This window comes from Vipera ursinii (assembly GCF_947247035.1).
Source record: "Vipera ursinii genome assembly, chromosome: 3".
Lineage (NCBI taxonomy): Eukaryota > Metazoa > Chordata > Lepidosauria > Squamata > Viperidae > Vipera > Vipera ursinii.
The window spans coordinates 61,574,380-61,596,467 of NC_139516.1; the positions used below are offsets into that span (position 1 = coordinate 61,574,380).

Sequence of the window (22,088 nt, forward strand, 5' to 3'; positions counted from 1 at the left end):
AGCAAAAATCCTGCCCTTTGATCTTGGCATATCAAAATTGTATGTCAATCCACGGTCTTTTCCAACACAGACTCCATTCCTGGTTGATCACTATTAGACCAAGAGCCTCAGAACTTTCATCATAAATTCCTGTGCCTTTTGACAGAAAAGACACTACTTTATGAACTCTCAGCAGGCTTCTTTGAGAACTTAATATTTATTCCCAAAACTTTATTTTCAAATATGATCATGAGATAAGCAAAGGTGATTTGTGTTTGTGTGTGTGTGCATTGTGTGTGTGTGTGTGCGCACCCTAGATTCAGCACCAGGGCCTCGATTACTGGTGGAAGAAAAATTCAGCCCTTTTAATTTATCATTCCAAATACATGGTTATAATTGTCAAAGCATATTTGTGCTCTGCTACAAAGAAGCAATACTTACCGTACATTTGGAAGCAGGTTCTGTGCCTTAAAATCACCATGTACTTTTCTCTACAACTTACACAAACAATTTGGTCAATTGGCACATGACATTTCTCAGTTAATACTTAGGAAAAAAATCAAGCACAATATCAAAGGTACTTAAAAATTATGTCAAATCTATTGGAAATTAGAACTAGAAAGAAGTAATTTACCTAAATAATATATTTCAACTAGGACAATAATTGCTATTTCTCTGTAAATGATTATTTGCTTCCTAATTTGAGGACATGCTCTGGAGGAGTTGGGAGTTATGTATAAAGAGCAAATGAAACTTATCTTTACATAGACACTATATAACATTGGATTTTGCACAGCTGCCTGAATTTTGCTCAATATAGCTTTCTAATTTAGTGGCATAACTTTGTGATAAAAATGTTTTTTTAAAAAAAATTACTAAATCAAAAGTAAACATTTGATTTACTTCTAAATGTTACAGCACAAATTTCCATAGGTGAATCTCTAAACATGTTTCCTAAATTACGTTGGAAATGTCTATAATGTTGGTTATTTGCTTAAATCCTGATCTGTACCCATTTCAATAGAACCTATCAAAGGTCAGCTTACAGTATGAGTTCAATTTATCAAAAATTATTACTTGTCATATTCTAATACAACTAACAGAACTATGATTATAGCCTAAGCATCCATATTGGGAAATAAATATACCCAGGATCAAGCACCAATTCTCACAGATTAAAAAAAAAAGATGCAAGACTTTTAACTTTAGTGCAGGATGGCCACTAAATAAAAAGTGTATTTTGGAAAGACAGTCGATTGCTGAACAAAATGACATGCTACAAATTTCAAGAACCACAAAAATAATTTAATATTCCAGCCAAAGCACAAGAACTGGCTTTTTGTCTCTCTACTATGCACATAGTTCACATTTGGTATAAACAGTTACTGTGTGTATTGCATTTGTTCCAGTAAAGTTGGCAATTTCTTACTCAAACTTGCATTTTTTTAAAAACTGGAAAATATTAAACAATTTCTACTTTCAAGACCAAGCAAGTAATTTCTATTGTGGGAAAAGATTCTCTGGTTTAAATCCAAAAATAAAGATTACGTTAGGTCTATCTAACCCAGTATCCTGTCACAGGATGCTTAATTAATTGCACATTGAAAGAATAAATCACATATTATCGTTTCAGGTTTCTGCAAAAATTGAAACATGGTACTGACACATTTGTTTCATGTAATATACCAGCAAAGGTACAAACTGAAGTTGTGAAATTAATTCAGTTAAGTGTGGAAAATGCTGAAGGATATGGTATTAATTTAACTGGAGAAGAAATTAGCAATTTCTCAAGAACAACTTTCCAATCAGTGAATAAGTGCAGAACACAAATAAGATACAATACTCTATTGTCTGTAGTCTTTGAGGCTCTGATTAATGTAGACCAGGAATTCCCACTCAAAGAAACTGATTCCATCAGTGATGAATCAAAAAGGTCCCTTTTGGTAAAAAAAAAATTGCAGACATTCTGTTATTATGCAGGTAGTCCTCCAACCACAGTTGTTAACTGAGCCATGCCCAATTTTATGGTCATTTTTGCCACGGTTGTTAGCAAATCACTGTAGTTCAATGAATCACGTGGGCTTTAAGTAAATCTGGCTTCCCCTGTTAATTTTGTGTGTCATAAACCGGCTGGGAAGGTCACAAATGGTGATTGTGTGGCTCCAGGATGCTGCAACCATCATAAATACAAGGCGGTTGCCAAGTGCCTGAATTTTGATCATGTGATCATAGAGATACTGTGACAATGTGTCAGGGCTGGTTGTAAGTCACTTTTCAGTGCTGTTGTAACTTTGGATGGTCACTAAATGAATGGTTGTAAGTTGAAGATTATCTGTATTTACCATATAGTTTTAAAACTAATTAAAGTTTCAGTGACTTACTCTGTTGCTCACCAGTGATATCCCACTGATTGAGAGTCAGCAGCCGAATTATACATATTCCAGTTTAAAATGCTATCTTGTATAAAAAATTTTGTGAAATAATTTTCCTAAGTTGAATTAATGTCAAGCATCAGGGGAAATCAGGAGATCCAGGCAGTTCAAATGAGTATAAAGATTTATTGCAAGCTTAAACTCTCTACAAGAATCTGACCAACTAACCATCAAGGGAAATAAGCGGGAGATAAGAGAGGCATTCAAGGTGGGCTGGCCTTAGATCTCTTGCGGGCGCACAGGGACTTGTGACTGATGATGCATTTGACCCCTCGTTGGGCTCAGCCTGGTCATCTACATCAATTTTTTACTACTGACTATGAAGTAATAGCATATTAAAAGTATTTTAACAATTTAATTATTTTCAAATACTTTAAACTTGGGTTTAAAAGTTTTCAAATACTTTAAACTTGCTTCAGGATTGTTTGCTCTAGTAGTTCTTCAATTATGCTAATAATAGTTATCCTAAAATCCTGGTCAAACGGGCAAAACAGCAATATTACACAGCTTGATTTTTTTTGCCACATCAGGACCACTTACATATTAAAGCATGGATGATTGGGGAATTCGGGGAGTTGAAGTTCACAAGTCTTAAAAGTTGCCAGGTTTGGGGACCCTTGTGTTAAAGAACAGCTGAAAGGTGGGAGGGAGGTTCTACCTTTTTCAACTATTTAATTGTGATAAGCAACCTTGTAGGACTACACATTGTTCTATTTAAATAAGCAATTTAACAGGCCAGTTATTCTTTCATTATAAAGAAAACAAGATCCATTTAATTAGTACTTTTAAAAATTAATAACCATCTGAATCTGAACAAGATGTGAGCAGAAAGTCTTCAAACTTCTACTAGTTTGTGTCATATTACTCTCCGACAGCTATATTTTAAAATGCTTATAACTGGCTGAAAATGGCACACAAGGGTAATTAAAGAAATACTGCTTTTTAGTGTTGATTCCTCAGGATTTTTAAAATTAAAGGACATTTGTGCTGAATGTGAACATGGAAAATATTTTAAAATATTGCCAGTAATGTCCATCTGTGAAGATCTGTACACCAAATGAACTGGTGATTAAAAAAACACAATAACTTTACAAAACCACAGTTGCTATAGAATGATCATCATCATCTGGGAAAGATCTGGCTTGATGCAAAGCAGCTTGAATTCTGAAGTGTGTCCTTGTTTCCATGGAATAATTCTTGTAATTTTGCCTAAAACAAACAGATATTTGTGATAGGTTCATACCTACAGCATTTATCATCATCTATACTTAATAGAGCAATATTTACACAGAAAAAAAATCTGTTTTCCAAATTTTTCACTTTTAAAAGGGAACAATACATAGAGCAATACAGCTTGTTTATATGTAACTCCAATGCCTAACACTTTCCAAGACAAAATGTTTACTTAAAGCTAATGTATTGGTATAAATAAAACATTTAATACATATTAACAAGTTAATATACAATCCTATGTATGACTTCTACTACATTCACTGAAATAGTGCAATCTTACTCGTGCCTGCTCAAAGCATAGGCCTCCTGCATTCAATAAGGCTTTGCTTCAGGTAAAAATATTTATGCCTGATACCAGTCACAATCCCAGAATAAAGAATGGGGAGTAGCTTTTGTGCCTATATCCAGAGTATCTGCTAGCATCCAGAGATGTTACTTTGCAGATAAATCAGATATGAAACCTTGTTTGTCCATGAGATCTAAAAGGCAAGTTAGGTTTGCAACCAGTGTACTAGTCTCCCTGCTTACACAGTACAGTCCCTGCCAGAGCTGTTCAACCTAACTCTGGATGGTGGCACACTTCCCCAAGCTAACAGGGCTAGGATCTTCAATCTGCCTTCTTTGGTGAGGGATCTGGAGTGGCCTAAGAGTTGACAGCCACCATGACAACCACATGGTAGCCCCTTAGAATTACTCTCTCATGCCTCAGCTTTTTTGCATTTTCCTGGCTGGGTCTCTCACTATTATATTTTTGATATTGCCTGTGAGGTGTATCAAGAGTTCAGAAACATTAGGTAAGATAAACATTAAGTTTGAAATTTATTTATACATTCTTTGAACTTTATTTGTTTAGATATAAAAATCATCTGCCATTGTCAAGTGGGTTTGCTGCCTACTATATTAGGTAAATTTAATATGATTGTAGCTAAACGAGTTTGATTTTGTTGTTAGACTATCCTATTTGAAATCTTAAATAATAGTAAGAGTAAGGAACAAGTTCCACTGAACACACTGGGATCATTAGTTAAACATTCTTTGGATTGCAGCAAAATATCTCTATAACTAGTTGTAGCTAGTTATAACAGAGATTCTGCCAATAAGAACAGATACTTCAGTTGTTCAGCTATGAGATCAACATACATAACGTAAATGCATGACCTTTTTAAAAAAAATTATATTACAGATTGTCTAGATGAGACCAGTATCATACACTAGCATAAGCATTCACAATTTGCTCAAAGTCTAACAACATTGATTAAAAACAAATATAAATTTAGGTATAATTTATAAATAGATAACAAATGTATGCTTCAACTCTCATTTACTGAATTGTATATTTTCAATGTTTGTGTACCAAAATGACTGAAAATAAACAACCTACATGGTAAGATAGAGCTATACGTCACTGGAGCCCCTCTAAGAATTTTTCAAAAAAACCACTTCAACCCTTTCCATCACCTTATCTACTACTAATAATGAGAAAAATATACTTCAATGGGCTTACTTTGCTCTTTCCAGGATCTTAATTGCTTCTTCTATTTTACCTTGATCCAGATATAACAAAGCAAGTTCGAGCAGCGCATTTGGAATTAAGTAATGATCATACTTGATCTTCTTTTCACTTAAAAGAAGAAATGGCAAGGTACATGTAATGAATAACAATAGTTTTATAGGCAAGAATAAGTGAAGTTACTCAGAGATGACAAGAGGAAATTCATGCATTTTAGGTTAGCAGATTATGTACACTTTCATCCAAACATCCATTGTAGTTATTCTTGCAATGACTCTAATATTTCCATGTTAACATAACATTTGTAATATCTACAAAGAAAATGGGTGCATCAGATAAAATCTACCTTTTTTAACTGTCCATTTTTTTTAAAATTCCATTTATATCCCGCCCTTCTCCAAAGACTCAGGGCGGCTTACAAGCTTAGCAATAGCCTTCATTCTATGTACCGTATATACTTGAGTATAAGCCGACTCGAGTATAAGCCGAGACCCCCAATTTCACCCCCAAAAACTGGAAAAAGTTATTGACTCGAGTATAAGCCGATCCGCCGTTCTGCAAGCCTCCGTTGCCGGCGGAGGCTGGATCCGCGCTCTGCAAGCCTCTGCCGCCAGCAGAGGCTCGATCCGCCATTTTGCAAGCCTGAATACACAGGAATACCCTGTGTGGCCGCGGCTCTCGGGGAAGCCCTGGCTGTCCGCTTCCTCGCTCCACGCTGCCATTCGGGGCCCGCGCGTTCCCCGGGCAAATCGCGGCACCCAGCAGGCGAGGAAACACACCCGCTCCAGTCGCCCCCCCTTCCCTCAGGAGACGCGAAGCAAGTGACCGCCCGGAGCTTACCGAGGACTTGCGCACGGCCGAGGCTTCGGTGCTTCCAGGATCGCGCGCACCTCTCCCAAGCCGCCGCCATCCGGAGACCTGCCGACGTTTGGGGAGGTTTGGGGAGGTGCACGCGCACCTCCCCAAACCTCCCCAAACTTCGGCAGGTCTCCGGACGGTGGCGGCTTGGGAGAGGTGCGCGCGATCCCGGAAGCACCAAAGCCTCGGCCGCGCACAAGTCCTCGGTAAGTTTTTTTGTTGACTGGAGTATAAGCCGAAGTGGAATTTTTCAGCCCAAAAAGTGGGCTGAAAAATTCGGGTTATACTCAAGTATATACGGTATATGCCTGCTTATTAGGGCTTTCACACACCCCCCAAGTGGCATTATTACAAAGTCAGCTTAATTGCCCCCAACAATCTGGGTCCTCATTTTACCTACCTCGGAAGGATGGAAGGCTGAGTCAACCTTGAGCCTGGTGGGATGCGAACCTGCACTAATTGCAGGCAGCTGGTGTTACTTAAGGAGGCATTAGCCCACTGCTCCACCAAGGCTCCTTTTTAAGCATTTTAAGCATATGCTTTCCCGTGTTATATTAAAATTAAAAATATTTGCAATGTTTCTGGTTTTTAACATTTAAAACTCCTCAGTGTGCAGGACAGAACAGGCTCCTTGCTAAAATAATGCAGCATAATCATATGGTCTTCCTATTAAGTGTTGAAAGAAGGATAAATTCATCCTAGGTGCCATTTTTACTGAGATGAATCTATTGAAAGTGGAGAAATACTTAAAACACGGAGTCCTGGGTGCTTTCTGAGTTTGGTTACTTTCTTGCAGACATTTCATTACCCAGTTAGGTAATACTTCTGTGTGCTGATCCACTTAACAACCATGTGATTCACTTAAAGAGCATGTGACTTGTTTAACTGTTTTACTGCTTAACAACTGCAGTAAAAATGATTGTAAAATTAGGTCTGGTCACATGATGACTTGCTTAATGATTGCATCATTTAGTGATCAAATGCCCAGTCCAAATTGCGGTCCTAAGTCAAGGACTGCCCATATGTAAGTTATACAACTGAAGTCACTTTAGCTATTTTAAAACTAAGCTTTTTTTGACCCTGATAGCTACTATCCCAGATTGATGGAGCTACCAATTTACCAGATAAATCATCTCTCAGGAAATGACCAATATTCTTTCCACAATAATTTATATTCTCCTAAAACCCATCTCCTGATTTTACCTGTACATGTTAAAATTTATATAAATATAGTTTGTACCTATATAAATACATAGATTATTAACTGACATGAAGAAACTCTGCTTGAAAGCTTTGATAATTTAATGCAGCCATGCCTGGTTTAGTGTTCATTAGTATCTTCCAGTTTGGAAACTTACTTGAAATGAATATAAGTAAAGTGATCTTCTGCTTCCGATACCTTGCCGAGATGTTTCAAGCATAGCCCTTTCAGAAGCTTTATCACACAATGGTCATCAATGAGAACATCTGTAGCTGTAAAATAAAAGAAGATGCACAGGCAATTTTGGATCATGATAGACAACTTTTTAAGGCAGGGAACATAGTGAAACATATTTAATATTCTCATCTAATATTGTAATATATACATATTATTAAATTAATTATAATTATTGATAACACGTATTCAAACTATCCTCATACAATATTTAGATGGTATAATATCCAATTATTTGAATTAGTGACTCCATAAATTCTGTGATAGCATGAAGAATTTGCTATTATGTCAGTAACGTATGCATGTTACTGGATGGGTAACATATATAGCTCACTGGCTGGGTTTATATATATTGATAACTTTACATTATCATTACAGCAGTTCCTTGTCTCAGGTTTAGTATATTGTATAAACTCAGATATATTTTTCAACAGAGCACAGTGAAGGAAATTCTGATTTACAAAAGTGTTTAAATCCAATCAGGGTTCCTCTTCCAAGATGGCATGCTGAGTGGTGGGAGGAATTTGCTTCTCCTGCTGACAAACAGCTGATTTTGCTGCCTAATCTGGTTCCTTGGCAGCTGGATCCCTAGATTGGGAGCCACTTGGAACGACCTAAAACAACTTTCTGGATACTCCTGGAGGTTGCAATTCCTGGTAGGAAAGGTCAGGGAGTCAGGTCTCCATCTTTCCTCTTAACTGTTCCGGGTTTTTTTAAGCCTGTCGTGGCTTTTAACTGCACATTTTAAAGTTTTTGTTTCTTTATATGATTCATATTTTTAAAAGTTAATTGACTGATTGAAGGCTGATTTACTCCAACTCCTTGCTGGATTTTAAAGTCAACTTTCTTTTGTTTCTTCACTGTTTTTTGTAATGACTGTGAACTACTTTCACTTTCCATATGGAATCGGAAGGCAAATTTTACATGTAAATTCTGACTTACAAAAGTGTTTAAACCCAGTCAATGTTTACACTTTAAGCTACTACAAGCTACCTGTGAACAGTGGACCACATTCACCCATGCTGTTCCAAAATCAAAACCTAATTTGTTCCCCAGAAACTGTCTGTTCCTATTACCATTCTTAACACTTCCAAATATACCCTAAGTTAAGATTAGGAATTGGAGTGGGAAAACTATTTTATTCTCATTTCCACTCTTAATTGGCCAAAGCCTTTTGGGAAATTAAGCTTCATTTTGCCCTTTAGATGAGGGGTCCCCAACTCCTGAGGCACAGCCCACTACAGGGCCCATACGTAACCAGGCTGGCAATGATAACATTGCTACTATTATTACTATCTTACAATTAGTCCAATCACTGATTGCAGAAGAATGGGTGAATCTTTTTAACTTCCTAGAGCTCCAAGACAAGCACAATCTCTTTCATTGGCTGTACCCTCTGCAAGGATGCATCTGAAACGAGATCTGGATTACCTGGGCTTTTTTCCAGGATTGTTTCTGCATCTGCTAAGTACTCCAACATGTTTTCAGTTAAATCTGGGCACTTCCCAATCACTGAATAACCATTCCAGATGTACATCATTTCCTAAAAAATATTAAAATATAATGTATGTTACTGTAGAAACTTCTTCCAAAATATATGAGTACATCAGATAAATATTTGAGAAGTATTTTTGTTAAGTTTGTGACAGAATTTTCTTTTTGCTAACTTCTTGCAAAACTCTGCCAACCAACAATTCTTGATCGACACATTCTCTGCCTCACTGACAGTATGTTGTTATTTTCCCAGATCTTTGAAAAAATGTTAATTTGAAATAATTTATTTCAACAATTAATCTTCTACCTTAAAAGACTAAAGCAAAAGCCGCCCATGTCACCTTCTAGGTCAGGGGTCCCCAAGCCCCAGTCTCTCGACCGGCACCAGGCCGCAGCATGCCGGAAACCAGTTCACGCAAACAAGCAAAGCCCCATCCGTGGGATGCAGGCAGTACATGAAACCCTGCCCCCTCCACTCCACAAAAAAACCTCTCTCCAAGGAACCAGTCCCTGATGCTCAAAAGGTTGGGGACCTCTGTTCTAGGGGACATGAGTGGCATAAAAATTTAATCAACTAAAATTAATAGTAGGAAGCGTTGGAAGAGAATGTAATTCCTTTCTGTTAAATTCAGATAAATTCTTTCCTCTTTCAAATAACTCTTTTCCATCAAAAAGCCCTCTACTTTTTAAAGTCTGTTTCTCTCTGTCTCTGTCTCTCTGTGTTTCTCTTAACCTTGAGACTTAGCCTCAAAGCAGTTCCCAACCTGTATATGAGAGCAGGCAAGGGTTCCAGATGATGGAGTCACTTGATGCAAGAAGAACGGCTTTGTTGCCCAGCCAGCTAGATTCAGGTATTGCCTAAGAGACCCATGGAGCTGAGTCATGTGACAACTATTATCAAATCACTGATTCTCTTGAAGTACTTCCACAGCAAAAGTCTAAATGTCTGTTTTAACCTTGATCAAACAAATCAACACTATATTCCTTCCTTTTACTTTTTAACAATCTTGATCTTTAGTGCTTTCAAATAATGTTCTAGATAGAACATGAGTTCTTTTTATTGTCTCTTCTCACAAAATTCTTAAGCTTTAGCAAGCCTCTTTTTTCAAATCCAATATAAATAAATCCAGTTAACTACTTTGGTTTCTTATTTGTATATCCCTTTTAATTACTAAGATACCCATCTATTTCACTTGCATGTCCAGCGTAGCATCTTTTTCCATATCATTTTCGTCAGGCAAAACTTGTTCTTCTTCCATAACATCTTTAAAAACTATAGAGTCAGACACTCTTAAAATTAGCTTCTGGGTCCATTGTTTAAAAATATCCTTCAACACATGCAGTGTTAAAATATATTTTTTCATTCTGTATTACTAAGTCAAATTTAAGTGGTTTTCTCCTTTTATTGTAATATTTACTTCCTTCTGGTTTTCTCTGGTGTCTAACCTTCAAAGTCTTACCTTATGATTTTTTTAAAAATAATTCAAAACAAAAGCTTTTTCCCACAGGAAGGACTCTTATAATTAATTTCAAAATCTTACTTCAAATCCATCTGGATCCTTAGTTCATTTGTAACTTTTCACAATCAAGTTTCTAATCATGTTTTTGCTGTTTATTTAAAAAATTAAAAGAAGCTCACCCAGTATTTTCAGACTTGTAAATCCAAAGATTCCTAATAACTAAAAAGCAGTTAATAAGCAACTTCTGAAAGTGATTAGAAAAAGAAGCATGTGAACCCAGTATCCATAAACGCACTGACCATGGTTTGAGTGAAAAGGGCTTCCCCTTGTCTTCCAGAGTTCTTAATTCACAAGAGACTACTGTCTTGTGTTGTCCTACTGAAAAGCAACTGTGCACTGATGTTGTTACCTAGTTTGGTAATGAAACATCTGCAAGAAAACATCCAAACTCAGAGAGGACCAAGGACCCCTTATTTGAACCCTGAGTTACAAATATTCTCTTTTACCAATGGGAAGCAATTGTCTGGAGCACTTGTGCAGGATCTCAAGGCCTCTTCTCTGGAGAAGAATTACGCAGACCTGGTCAACTTACTGGCTCTGCATTCCACAATAGTTGTTGGATCTGCTTTTACTGGAGCTGTTTCCAGTTAGCCATTCTTTCCCAAAAGTCCTTTCTGTGTCAGTATCAGTTAGCCATGAGTTGGAAGGAACAGAACCACAATATAAAAGACACTTTCTTCTATATGCTTGGTAATAAGGACCTTTCCACCAGAATAAAAATTGCCCTGGTGCAGCAGTTAATGATTAACAGCCTACTATAAATAGTGCAATTCCAATTTCTAATTCCTCGGATTAGAGTTTCATTATTAGTGAGCACCATCTGGTGCTCTTGTTATGCTGTTCCACCAACAATGGGAAAAAAAAGATTATCAGCCATAAATGAGGTAAAAAGTCAATTAAGAATTTCATTTTCTGAAACAAAGAGATACACATCTATTTGCACACTATAAATGTGACTTTTTTCAGGAATACTTTCCATCTATAGTTTTCTCCATTTGCACTATGGAGCTCTATATACCAAACCCTTACAGTTAATAGGTATCCATCATGAATCATTGATTGGCTTGATTTACAGACTTTATCATTATTTTGTGTATTGTATGCAGCATAGCATACACGTGTGACAGCTACTGAAGGAAGCGCGGAGCTGGACAGCTCCGGGCAGGAACAGCGTTCGGCGGGAAGGCAGGATTTAAAGAGATTGGCTGACCCACTGGCGGAAAGCAGGGGTTTAACTCTATTGGCCAGGTATTCACCTGGCCAGGTATAAAGGTGGACTGGTACCCTTTGTTCCCCCATTCAGGACCACATTTTCCTCCTAATAAAGTCATGGCACGCTAGAAGTCTGAGTCTCTTTGATCCTCGAACCTGACACAGCATTGGCGACAAAGGTGGGATGCTGTTCCGAAGGGTGGTAGGACACCCCGTCTGGCAGGACACCCCGTCTGGCAGGGAGTCGTCACCTGAAGCGGAACAGGATTGATCGGATCGCTTGAGATGTCTTAGGACGGTCAGGCTCCCATGGCTCAGGTCGGTCAAGCCCCCTTGGCACCAGTCAGTTTAGCTCCTGTTTTCAATAGCGCCCAGCCCGAAGAATGGGAAGCATTCGTGGGGCAGCTAGAGTTTTATTTCATAGTAAACCGCATCACTGAGAACAGGATAAAGGTGGCCTCCCTACTTAGCACATGCGGAAAGGACATTTATAAACTGGCAGTGGGTCTGTGTTCGCCCACAGCCATTGGGGAGGTGAAGTACGACGACCTCATGGACAAACTGAATCAGTATTTTAACCCACATATGTTGGAAATGGCATGGACATTCGAGTTTGTAAAGAGGAACCAGCTGCCGGGTGAATCGGGGTCAGCATTCATGGCTGCAGTCCGACAGATGGCTTGCCTTTGCAACTTTGACAATTTAGAAAGGAGGTTGTGGGACAGAATCGTCTGCGGCCTCAGGGACCGAAAACTGAGGCAGAAGCTGCTGGCCAGACCAGGTCTGACTCTCAAGCAAGTACAGGAAGAAGTACTGGCCTGGGAGTTAGCTGAGAAGCCAGAGATGACTGAGACCAACCGAGGCAATCAGGGCATCACCGTCCATCAGACGCACGGGGCCGGAGGAAGCAGCATGGGTGATCTGGAGACGGAGGAGGACGCGCTACAGCTCAGAGCCCCTCATCCGATGGGATAGCACAATAGCCTGAGGGGTCAACGGTCCACAGCTGCGGCCAACGGCCAGGACAGGAAATGCTCCAGTTGTAAGTGTGGCTCGACCAAGCAGAAATGTGCCGGCTGTGGGGGGAACCATCATCGATCCGCCTTCAAGTTCAGAACGGCCAAATGCCAAGCGTGTGGCAAGATGGGACACATCGTGTCCGTTTGCCGGAGCAGGAACTGGGACACGCTGCACGAGGTGGATGCTGAAGCTCACCTGGCGTCAGGTACTGGGGCTCCGAAACGCATCGTGTCCATCAGCCACACGGAGAGCAGAGGTGAGGTGTATAATACGGGGGCTCAACAACTACTCACCCCCCAAATTAAGCTAGTGGTGCATCTCCAAGGGGTTCCCTGTAAAATGGAGCTGGACTCCAGATCCGCTGTCTCAGTCATTTCGTATGAGACCTATAAGTTAATTTGCAGCCAGAGCGGCCAGCGGGTTCCCCGTGAGACCATCTAGCATCACCCTCACCGATTTTCAGAATTCCCCAATACAAGTCCGGGGGGAGGCTACCTTTCCTGTGAGGTACAGGGAGTTCCAGGGGTTTTTGGACATCCTAGTGGTCAAGGGGCAAAGGACTAGCTTGCTGGGGCTGAGTTGGTTCAAAGCGCTGGGAATTCGCATTATCGGAATTCACCAGACACAGTCCCAAGTGCAAAGCATCGAATCCGTGTGTAAGGCTTTTGCAGACGTGTTCGATGGAACGCTGGGAAAATACACAGGTCCACCAATCACATTCAAATTGAACCCCAACATAGGTAAAGGTAAAGGTTCCCCCGCACATGCGTGCTAGTCATTATTAAACTAATCTACTTCTGAATCTTATAAACAAAAACATAAAATTCCCTTGATAATTATGTATTAAGGTAAAGGTTCCCCTGCACATGTGTGCTAATGGTTCCCAACTCTAGGGGCTGGTGCTCATCTCCGTTTCAAAGCCGAAGAGCCAGCGCTTGTCTGAGGACAACTCCGTGGTCATGTGGCCAGCATGACTAGATGCCAAAGGCGCACGGAACGATGTTACCTTCCCACCGTAGTGGTCCCTATTTTTCTACTTGCGTTTTTACATGCTTTCGAACTGCTAGGTTGGCAGAAGCTGGGACGAGTAACAGTCGCTCACTCTGTTACGCGGCACTCGGGATTCGACCCGCCATACTGCCAACCTTCTGATCGACAAGCTCAGCGTCCTAACCCACTGAGCCACCACATCCGATGAACCCCAACATACAACCCATTAAAATAAAGCCACGGAGGGTACCGTTCGCATTAAAACACAAAATTGAGCGGGAACTTGACAAGCTCATGGCGCAGGGGGTGCTGCATCCAGTCGAGGGAGCAGAATGGGAAACCCCCATTGTCACGCCTCTCAAAGCAAACGGTGACATCAGAATTTGCGCTGATTATAAATGCTCGATCAATAAAGCATTAAACCCACACGCATACCCTGTGCCCACGGTCAGCAGCATCCTTGCATCACTCCAGGGAGGCGCAATCTTCGCCAAGCTGGATCTTGCTCAGGCTTACTTACAGCTCCCGGTCAGCCCAGAGACTGCCGCTGCACAAACAATAGTCACCCACAAGGGGGCGTTCTGGGTAGACCGGTTGCAGTTCGGAGTTAGCGTAGCTCCAGGCATCTTTCAAGAGGTGATGGAGCGTACACTAAAGGGAATACCGGGAGTCTGCCCATACTTTGACGATGTCCTTATAGCTGGGGACTCAGAGGAGGTTCTGGCAGAACGTCTGCGGGCAGTTTTGGAAAGATTCTGTGCTGCTGGCCTTAAGCTCAAGAGGGATAAGTGCAGCATTGGGGTGCCAGAGACAGAATTTTTGGGGTTCAGAATTGATGCTCAGGGAGTTCACCCCGCAGCATCTAAGATGAAAGCAATCAAAGAGGCACCCACGCCAAAAAATAAGGCGGAGCTGCAAGCTTTCCTGGGGTTACTTAACTTTTATCATGCTTTTTTACCCCACAAGGCATCTATTGCTGAACCTTTGCACAGGTTATTGGACAAGCACTCCACATGGAACTGGACCAAAACACATGATTCCAGCTTCCTGGCATTAAAAAACCTCCTGGCAAGCAATGCCACCATTACCCACTTTATAGAAACCAAACCAATTTGCATTGCTTGTGATGCATCCCGCTATGGAGTGGGGGCTGTATTGAGCCACCTGGAAGAGGATGGCAGACAAGTCCCTATTGCTTATTACTCTAGGACATTGTCAGCGGCTGAGAGGAATTATGCACAAATAGACAAGGAAGCCCTGGCAATAGTTGCTGGAGTAAAGAAATTCCACGACTATTTGTATGGTAGGGATTTCACTATTTTTACATATCATAAACCGTTACTTGGTCTGTTCACCACAGACAAGGAAACCCCACAGATCATGTCACCCAGAATGCTCCGGTGGTCCATTTTCCTTTCCGCTTACTCCTGTAAATTAGTACACAAGCCAGGCAAGGAAATGGGCCACGCTGACGGCCTAAGCAGACTGCCCTTAAACAATATGGAACCAGACCCAGCTCCTGCAGCTCAAATACTGAACATTCAGGATCTGCCAGAGTGTCCTCTCAGTGCCACTGACATCGCAGCTGAAATGGCAACAGATAAAATATTAAGTAGGGTCCAAACGTGGGTGAGCACGGAGTGGCAAGACAAATCTCCTGGGCCAGAATTCACGGCATATTTCACCAGGCGGCACGAGTTGTCATCACACAGGGGCTGCCTATTGTGGGGTTGCCAGGTCATCATACCTCACACATTGAGAGACAAGGTGTTACACTCATTACATGAGGGTCACCCTGGGGTAGTGCGGACGAAGGCATTGGCAAGAAGTTATCTGTGGTGGCCGGGCCTGGACAAGGATATTGAGAACCAGGTAGCAGGCTGCTACACCTGCCAAAGTCGCGGCCACCACAGCCCCACGCCCCAGTCCACAAATGGGAAGAAACACACACACCCTGGTCCAGGATTCACATTGACTATGCTGGGCCTTTGCACAACCAATCATTCTTGGTAGTAGTTGACAGTCATTCCAAATGGTTGGAGGTGGTACCTGTCAGTAGCATGACCACAACAGGGACAGTCCAGGTGCTCTTGGGGCTCTTTGCCACTCATGGCCTTCCTGATGTATTGGTCTCTGATAATGGTCCACAATTTACCTCCTCGGAATTCCAGGCCTTTCTGAAGACCCATGGGATTAGACACGTCACCTCTGCTCCCTTTCACCCTTCGACTAATGGCTTGGCTGAACGCATGGTGCACACCACAAAAGACGCATTGAAGCACATTATCCAAGGGAACTGGAAACAACTCTTGGCCAAATTTTTACTACATCAACACACCACTCCCTGCACTGCTACCGGGAAGAGCCCAGCAGAACTCCGTTGGGGACGGCACCTCACAACCGTCTTGGACAGACTACACCGTGACAGAGTAGCAGCAGTCACAGACCACCCAAAAGTCACCAGGGAATTTTCAAAGGGAGACACTGTGTGGGCAAGGAACTACAGCTCTGGGAATGCATGGGTGCAGGGGGAAGTGGTGGAGCGAACGGGGCCACTGTCCTACATCATAGGGGTGGAGGGGGGCCTCCAGTGGAGGAGACACATTGATCAGCTCAGGTGTCGAGCGCCTGAAAAAGGACCTGACAGCAACATTCAGGGGGCCTACCTGACCCTGAGTCCACTCAGAGGGTCCAGAAGGACACAATAATCAGGGAAGTACTTCCCAATCCTGGGGGGTTGGAACAATCCCGACCCCACCAACATCTGGACCTGAGTGACGGAACTACCTCAGCTGGTGGAAGCCCTGGGAGTACACAGAACTACAGGACCCAGGTGGACCGGCAGTTCCCCTCCCCAGGAACATCACCACCTGAATTGAGGAAAATCCCCAGCCCCAGGCCAGAGGCCTTCAAAAACAACACCGGGCCTGAGGGGAAAGAACCCCTGAGGCGTTCTGGCAGGTCCCACAGGACTCCTGCCTACATCTCAGAATATGTACTAATGTAAGGGGGCAGGGAAAGATTGTGGGAAATCAATATGTATATAGAATGTTTGGGGGGGAAGAAGTTGGAAATGGAAATAGGGTATTGTTCTGGCTTATGGGGAAAGGGGTGTAGTGTATGCAGCATAGCATACACGTGTGACAGCTACTGAAGAAAGCGCGGAGCTGGACAGCTCCGGGCAGGAACAGCGTTCGGCGGGAAAGCAGGATTTAAAGGGACAGCGTTCGGCAGGAGAGCCGGATTTAAAGAGATTGGCTGACCCGCTGGCGGAAAGCAGGGGTTTAACTCTATTGGCCAGGTATTTACCTGGCCAGGTATAAAGGTGGACTGGTACCCTTTGTTCCCCCATTCTGGACCACGGTTTCATCCTAATAAAGTCATGGCACGCTAGAAGTCTGAGTCTCTTTGATCCTTGAACCCGACACAGCATTTTGTACTTTTTTCTCATATATGTATAATTGGTTAAGTGGACTCATACATCTGTGCATATGCTATTGTACACATCTGACTTCTCCAGTGTGACTCTCTCCAACTGTGATGGGCTTCAACATTATAATTCATGCTTAGTATGTCCAATGCAATGGATGATACCTGCTTGGGAAAGGTTGGTTCATATGATCTACTCCTTTTGTTTACGGTAAGCAAAACAAAGCTCACCGGCTATTCAGAGATGCACACACAAAGGGTTTTGTTCATGCACTGATAAAAGCCGGTTTGAATCCTCATGGAGTGTTTATCTCCAGCATCAGCAAAAGAAATATCAGGAGAATTTGTACAAAATGTTCTGGTCTATGAATATATTCAAATCAATCTTTATAACATTCATAGTCTAGTATGACTATATATAAGAAACAGATGTGGAGGAGGGATCTTTTCCAGCTTACCAAAACAGGCACAGGAAGTGGAACAGGATTTGGAGAAAGGTACCTCCGGGATTTCCGAATTGCAAACTTTTCGGTAGGCAAGGATTTCCCTGCTATTTTCAATTTCAGACTAGGCACAGCCCTGGGGGGAAAAACGGAGATACACATTTAAACGATCTTCTGTATGATAACTGTAATCTTCTAAAAATTAGAAAAAAGGAAAGACAGGAGAAGTCAAAACAGAACAGGGAAAAAATGATATTGTTTCTATATTATACAATAAAAGATTTTGTGTTACAGACAACCAAATTCCATCTAGAGATTGGAAGAATCTGAAGAGGTACAATGGATGGCATCCCAGGGAGATTTTAGGCTGACAATGGGCAGAGTGATCCAGATAGAAATTGTTCCTGTCTTAGGAAAATGCTGTTCTCTTAGCTCAGAAATTACCAGCATTAGGGCAAGTATATGGTTATCAGCAGAAGAACATATACCCTTTTCTGAATAATTGTGACAAAATTTAACTCATAGCCATGAACAGAATATTCCATTAGATCTCCCTTAACTTTAAAGATGACATAAATATAAAATTCACACAAGTACATAAAATGATAACTTTAGTTTTAAAATGTGATATGAATGAAAGATGTTTTTCTGCTCTCAATATCGATCATTATCTTCCATTCTGACATCTATTTTCCTTTTTAAAAAATCTTACCTAAATAGCTCAACTTCATTGTCTCCAAAAGGTTTATAATCTTTTGGCCCAAACATGGTGAGGTAGGCAGCTTTCATAAATACATAAGTAGCCTAAAAGAAAAACAATACCCTTGAGATATATTCATGGTCATCTCCAATACAACATGCAGATCAATAATGTTGAAGCTAGAAAGGAGCAGAAAGTGCATTATTTTCTAGTAATGGGAAAATAACTGTTCTTGTCAGCAAGAAAATATAAAACTACACAGAGCTGATTTGTGAGCAAATGAATTACACCTCAGAATTTTTCAGAGTTCTGTAAAAGAACATAATATCTTCCTTAACAATATAATATCTAATGCAACATTACAATGGGCTGTTTTCATAAGGATCCATTCATAATTATTTGCCAATGACACGATACACAGATGAATAGTTATATAATTTATTAAAAAGGAATTTGCATCAGTTCTGTCCCCTCTCCCCATTTCTTTTTCTACTTAGTTACCTTTGTTCTCTTAATGTTAGTGTGAATTCATATGCTTAAAAATACAAAAAAGGACCGTAAGGTTATACTACTAGAACAGCAGCACTACTTTTTTACATAGCTATTCTACCTGTGTGGTATTCCTGGGTCTTCTCCTTACTGGTATTGATAAAATTTTGGCCTTTATATACACAGACTTCCATTGCAGAACGTATGACTAAATCATTTACACAGTCTCATCAAACATTGCACTTAAGAGTGGGAGAAGGGTGCCCATGTGGAGAAAGAAATTTAATTTAAAGAAATCATAACGGGCTTGCTATTTTTAAAAGAGAAAACTAAAAACCCCTGGAAAAGAGTAAAATGTAATTCCTATATAGCCAGTTCCAAGATTTATGCCAGGGAGGATTCAAATTTAAGTGGGTTACCTGGTCACTTTAAAATAGAAGTAATCATATGTTGTCACATAGTCCCCCCCAAAAAAATACTCTTAATTGACAGATTTTAATTCCGATTCCTCAAACCTAAGAAAAAAACTCATTTGTATTTGTGGGAAGACAATTATCAACTGTACTGTTCATGGGAATAAAAATATATCTGATCAGTATGAAATAAAAAGGGTTCTTATTCAGTTAGGCACAAACTCTGAAACTATCCATTCACTGATTGGGTTCACAAATCATATGGATAGTCGACTCATGACCACTGTTGTGTACTGGGTTCGTTGCGCAGGAATGAAGACGAGGTGAGTGAGTTCAGCAAAGATCATGGTTTATTGCTTGCAGGATCTAAACTAGAGAACAGGGCTGCAGATGCAGCAATTTATACTCTGGCCCCTAGGTGGCGGCCAATAGGTTTGAAGCAACCTATTGCCACCTGGGGGCAACCAATGGCAGTGCTGGAGACGGGTTGTCTGAGATGCTGGGAGCCGTTAGCTAGCTCCCTGCTCCAGCAGCCTACCAGCTGTTACCTCGTGGTGTTAACAAGCAAGCCCAATACATTACACCCCTCCCCCCTTAGAACGAACAACATTATAGCAACCATAGAAAGTAATTACAGCAATACTCTTTACAAAGACTTAACACTGGTGTGAATAGGTTCCACTTAGCAGCATAATAAGTACTTACAACATTATAGCTCCATTGTCCATTACACTCTTGTAGGTCAGCGTTAAATACAAGGATACATACAACATTATAGCTTTATTATTTCAGAACAAAATCTTGCAGATAAGCAGGAGGTTTGCGTGGCCTTGTGGAATGCCTGGGGGACCCAGGCATGTCCTGGCCTACCAGCTTGCCTGCCGGGCTGGGTAGACCAGTGTCTCTTAGTTCAAGTGATTCAGAGTGGCTCAGTGCTCTCTGGCTGGCCTTTCCAGGTTGGCCCACCCCAGAGTCAGTTTGTTCAGCAGAGTTAGCACAGCGGCTGTAGCCATCAGGTTGGCTTTCTCTGTCAGGGGAACCATGTTGCATGTCTGGGCTCCCCTCCTCTATGGCCAACTCCTCATTGCTTGGGCTGTGTGAGCCTTCAGAGTCTATGCATGGGCCAGCTTGGCTGCCAGTTTGTGGACCTTTTTTAAAAAATTCCATTTATATCCCGCCATTCTCCGAAGACTCAGGGCGGCTTACAAACTTAGCAGTAAGGACTTGTGACAAAGTCCTCACTTTGTGGCCGTTCTGGGAAACGCTTCCTAAGCTGATCAATGTGGTGCCGGACAACTTGCCCACCCTCCAGCCCCACTTTGTAAGAGAGGGGGCTTGATGTTTTAGTAATTTTTCCAGGCACCCACAAATTCCCATGCCCATAGTTCCTGGCCCACACCCCATCGCCCACTTGCAGCCCCCTTGGGGGTTTTGGGCATGAAGCTTCTGCTGCCACCCTATCTGGATGCAACCTGTCCAGTTTTGTGATCAGTTGCCTCCCCCAGCGCAGCTCTGCTGGGCTTTTCCCTGTAGCCATGTAGGGCGTGGAATACTGGCAAAGTAAAAAAATCTGCCAATCTGTGATGCCAGTCCCTAGTCACTATACACTTCAGTGACTCTTTTGTGGTCCAGACCATGCATTCGGCTTGACCATTAGAAGAAGGGTGAAACAGGGCCAACGTTGCATGCCTGATGAGGTTTGCTCTCAGGAATGCCTGAAATTCTGCCACTGTACATTGGGCTCCATTGTCAGATACTATGACGTCTGGCAGCCCATGCGTGGCAAACAGTTTCCTAAGCACCTGGATGGTCCTACCAGTAGTCATGTTAGCCACTGGTATTACTTCAAGCCATTTAGAATGGCTGTCGACCACTATAAGGAAGAGCTGTCCCTGAAAGGGCCCAGTGAAGTCTATGTGAATTCTAGACCAGGGAGTGTGAGTCTTCTCCCACCTGTGAACTGGAGCGTGCGGCATTTCAGGCCTTGATTGTTGGCATGTGTAACATCCATGCACCTGGGCTTCAATGGCCTTGTCTAAACCTGGCCACCATAAGTAGCTTCTAGCTAAAGCTTTCATATGGACAATACCCAGATGACCTTCATGCAGTGATTGTAAGACCCTGTCTCTTAGTGAGGTGGGTACTATGACCCTGTTCCCCCATAGGATGCAACTCTTGTGAGCTGATAGCTCGTGTCTTCTAGTAAAATAACTCTGAAATTCAGGACCTGGGCTTTTAGCCAGCCACCCTGTGTGCACCCAAAAAAACACTCTACTTAGTGTCTTATTAGCCGCTGTTTCTGCAGCTATGTCCCCTGCGTGGAGGGAAATGGACAATATGTGGGCCACTGGGGCTGGATCTGGTTTGATTTGTGGCAGTGGGAGCCTACTCAGGCTGTCTGCATGGCCCATTTCTTTGCCAGGTTTGTGAATCAGCTTAAATGTGTACACTGATAAAAAAGTAGACCATCTCAGCATTCTAGGGGATAATATATGGGGTGTCTGTTGGTCTGTGGTGAATAACCCCAGTAGTGGTTTGTGGTCTGTGAAGACCGTGAAGTCCCTGCCATACAAGTAGTCGTGGAATTTTTTAACTCCAGCTACCATGGTCAATGCCTCTTTGTCAATTTGAGCATAGTTACGCTCAACAGAGGACAGTGTCCTTGAATAAAATGCAATAGGAACTTGGGTTCCATCTTTCTCTAAGAGACTCAAGACTGCACCCACCCCGTATGGGGATGCATCACATGCTAAGCAGACTGGTTTAGACTCCCTGAAATGAGTGATAGTGGAACTGACCGACGGAAGTGCCTTCAGGTCCTAAAAACTTTTTTCGTGAATGCTGGTCCACTTCCAAGAAGCTTTTTTATCTAAGAGCCTGTGAAGCAGCTCTGCCACTGCGGCCTTGTTAGGAAGGAACACGTGCTAGAAG

The 22,088-nt window shown here is 41.8% G+C and overlaps 1 protein-coding gene across 1 annotated transcript in view; it reads right to left on the minus strand.

Moving 5' to 3' along the window:
* Positions 1-3,297: 3,297 nt before the first annotated feature.
* The window catches only part of TTC39A (tetratricopeptide repeat domain 39A), a 52,158-nt gene continuing 33,367 nt past the window's right edge, over positions 3,298-22,088 (minus strand). Inside the window, exons 13-18 of the mRNA XM_083359604.1 lie at positions 18,268-18,359; positions 17,571-17,691; positions 8,879-8,990; positions 7,371-7,485; positions 5,149-5,265; positions 3,298-3,620 (exon numbers count right to left, since the gene is read on the minus strand). Of these exons, the coding sequence (XP_083215730.1) occupies positions 3,500-3,620; positions 5,149-5,265; positions 7,371-7,485; positions 8,879-8,990; positions 17,571-17,691; positions 18,268-18,359 (678 nt within the window). The 3' untranslated portion in view covers positions 3,298-3,499. The remainder of the gene's footprint in view (positions 3,621-5,148; positions 5,266-7,370; positions 7,486-8,878; positions 8,991-17,570; positions 17,692-18,267; positions 18,360-22,088) is intronic.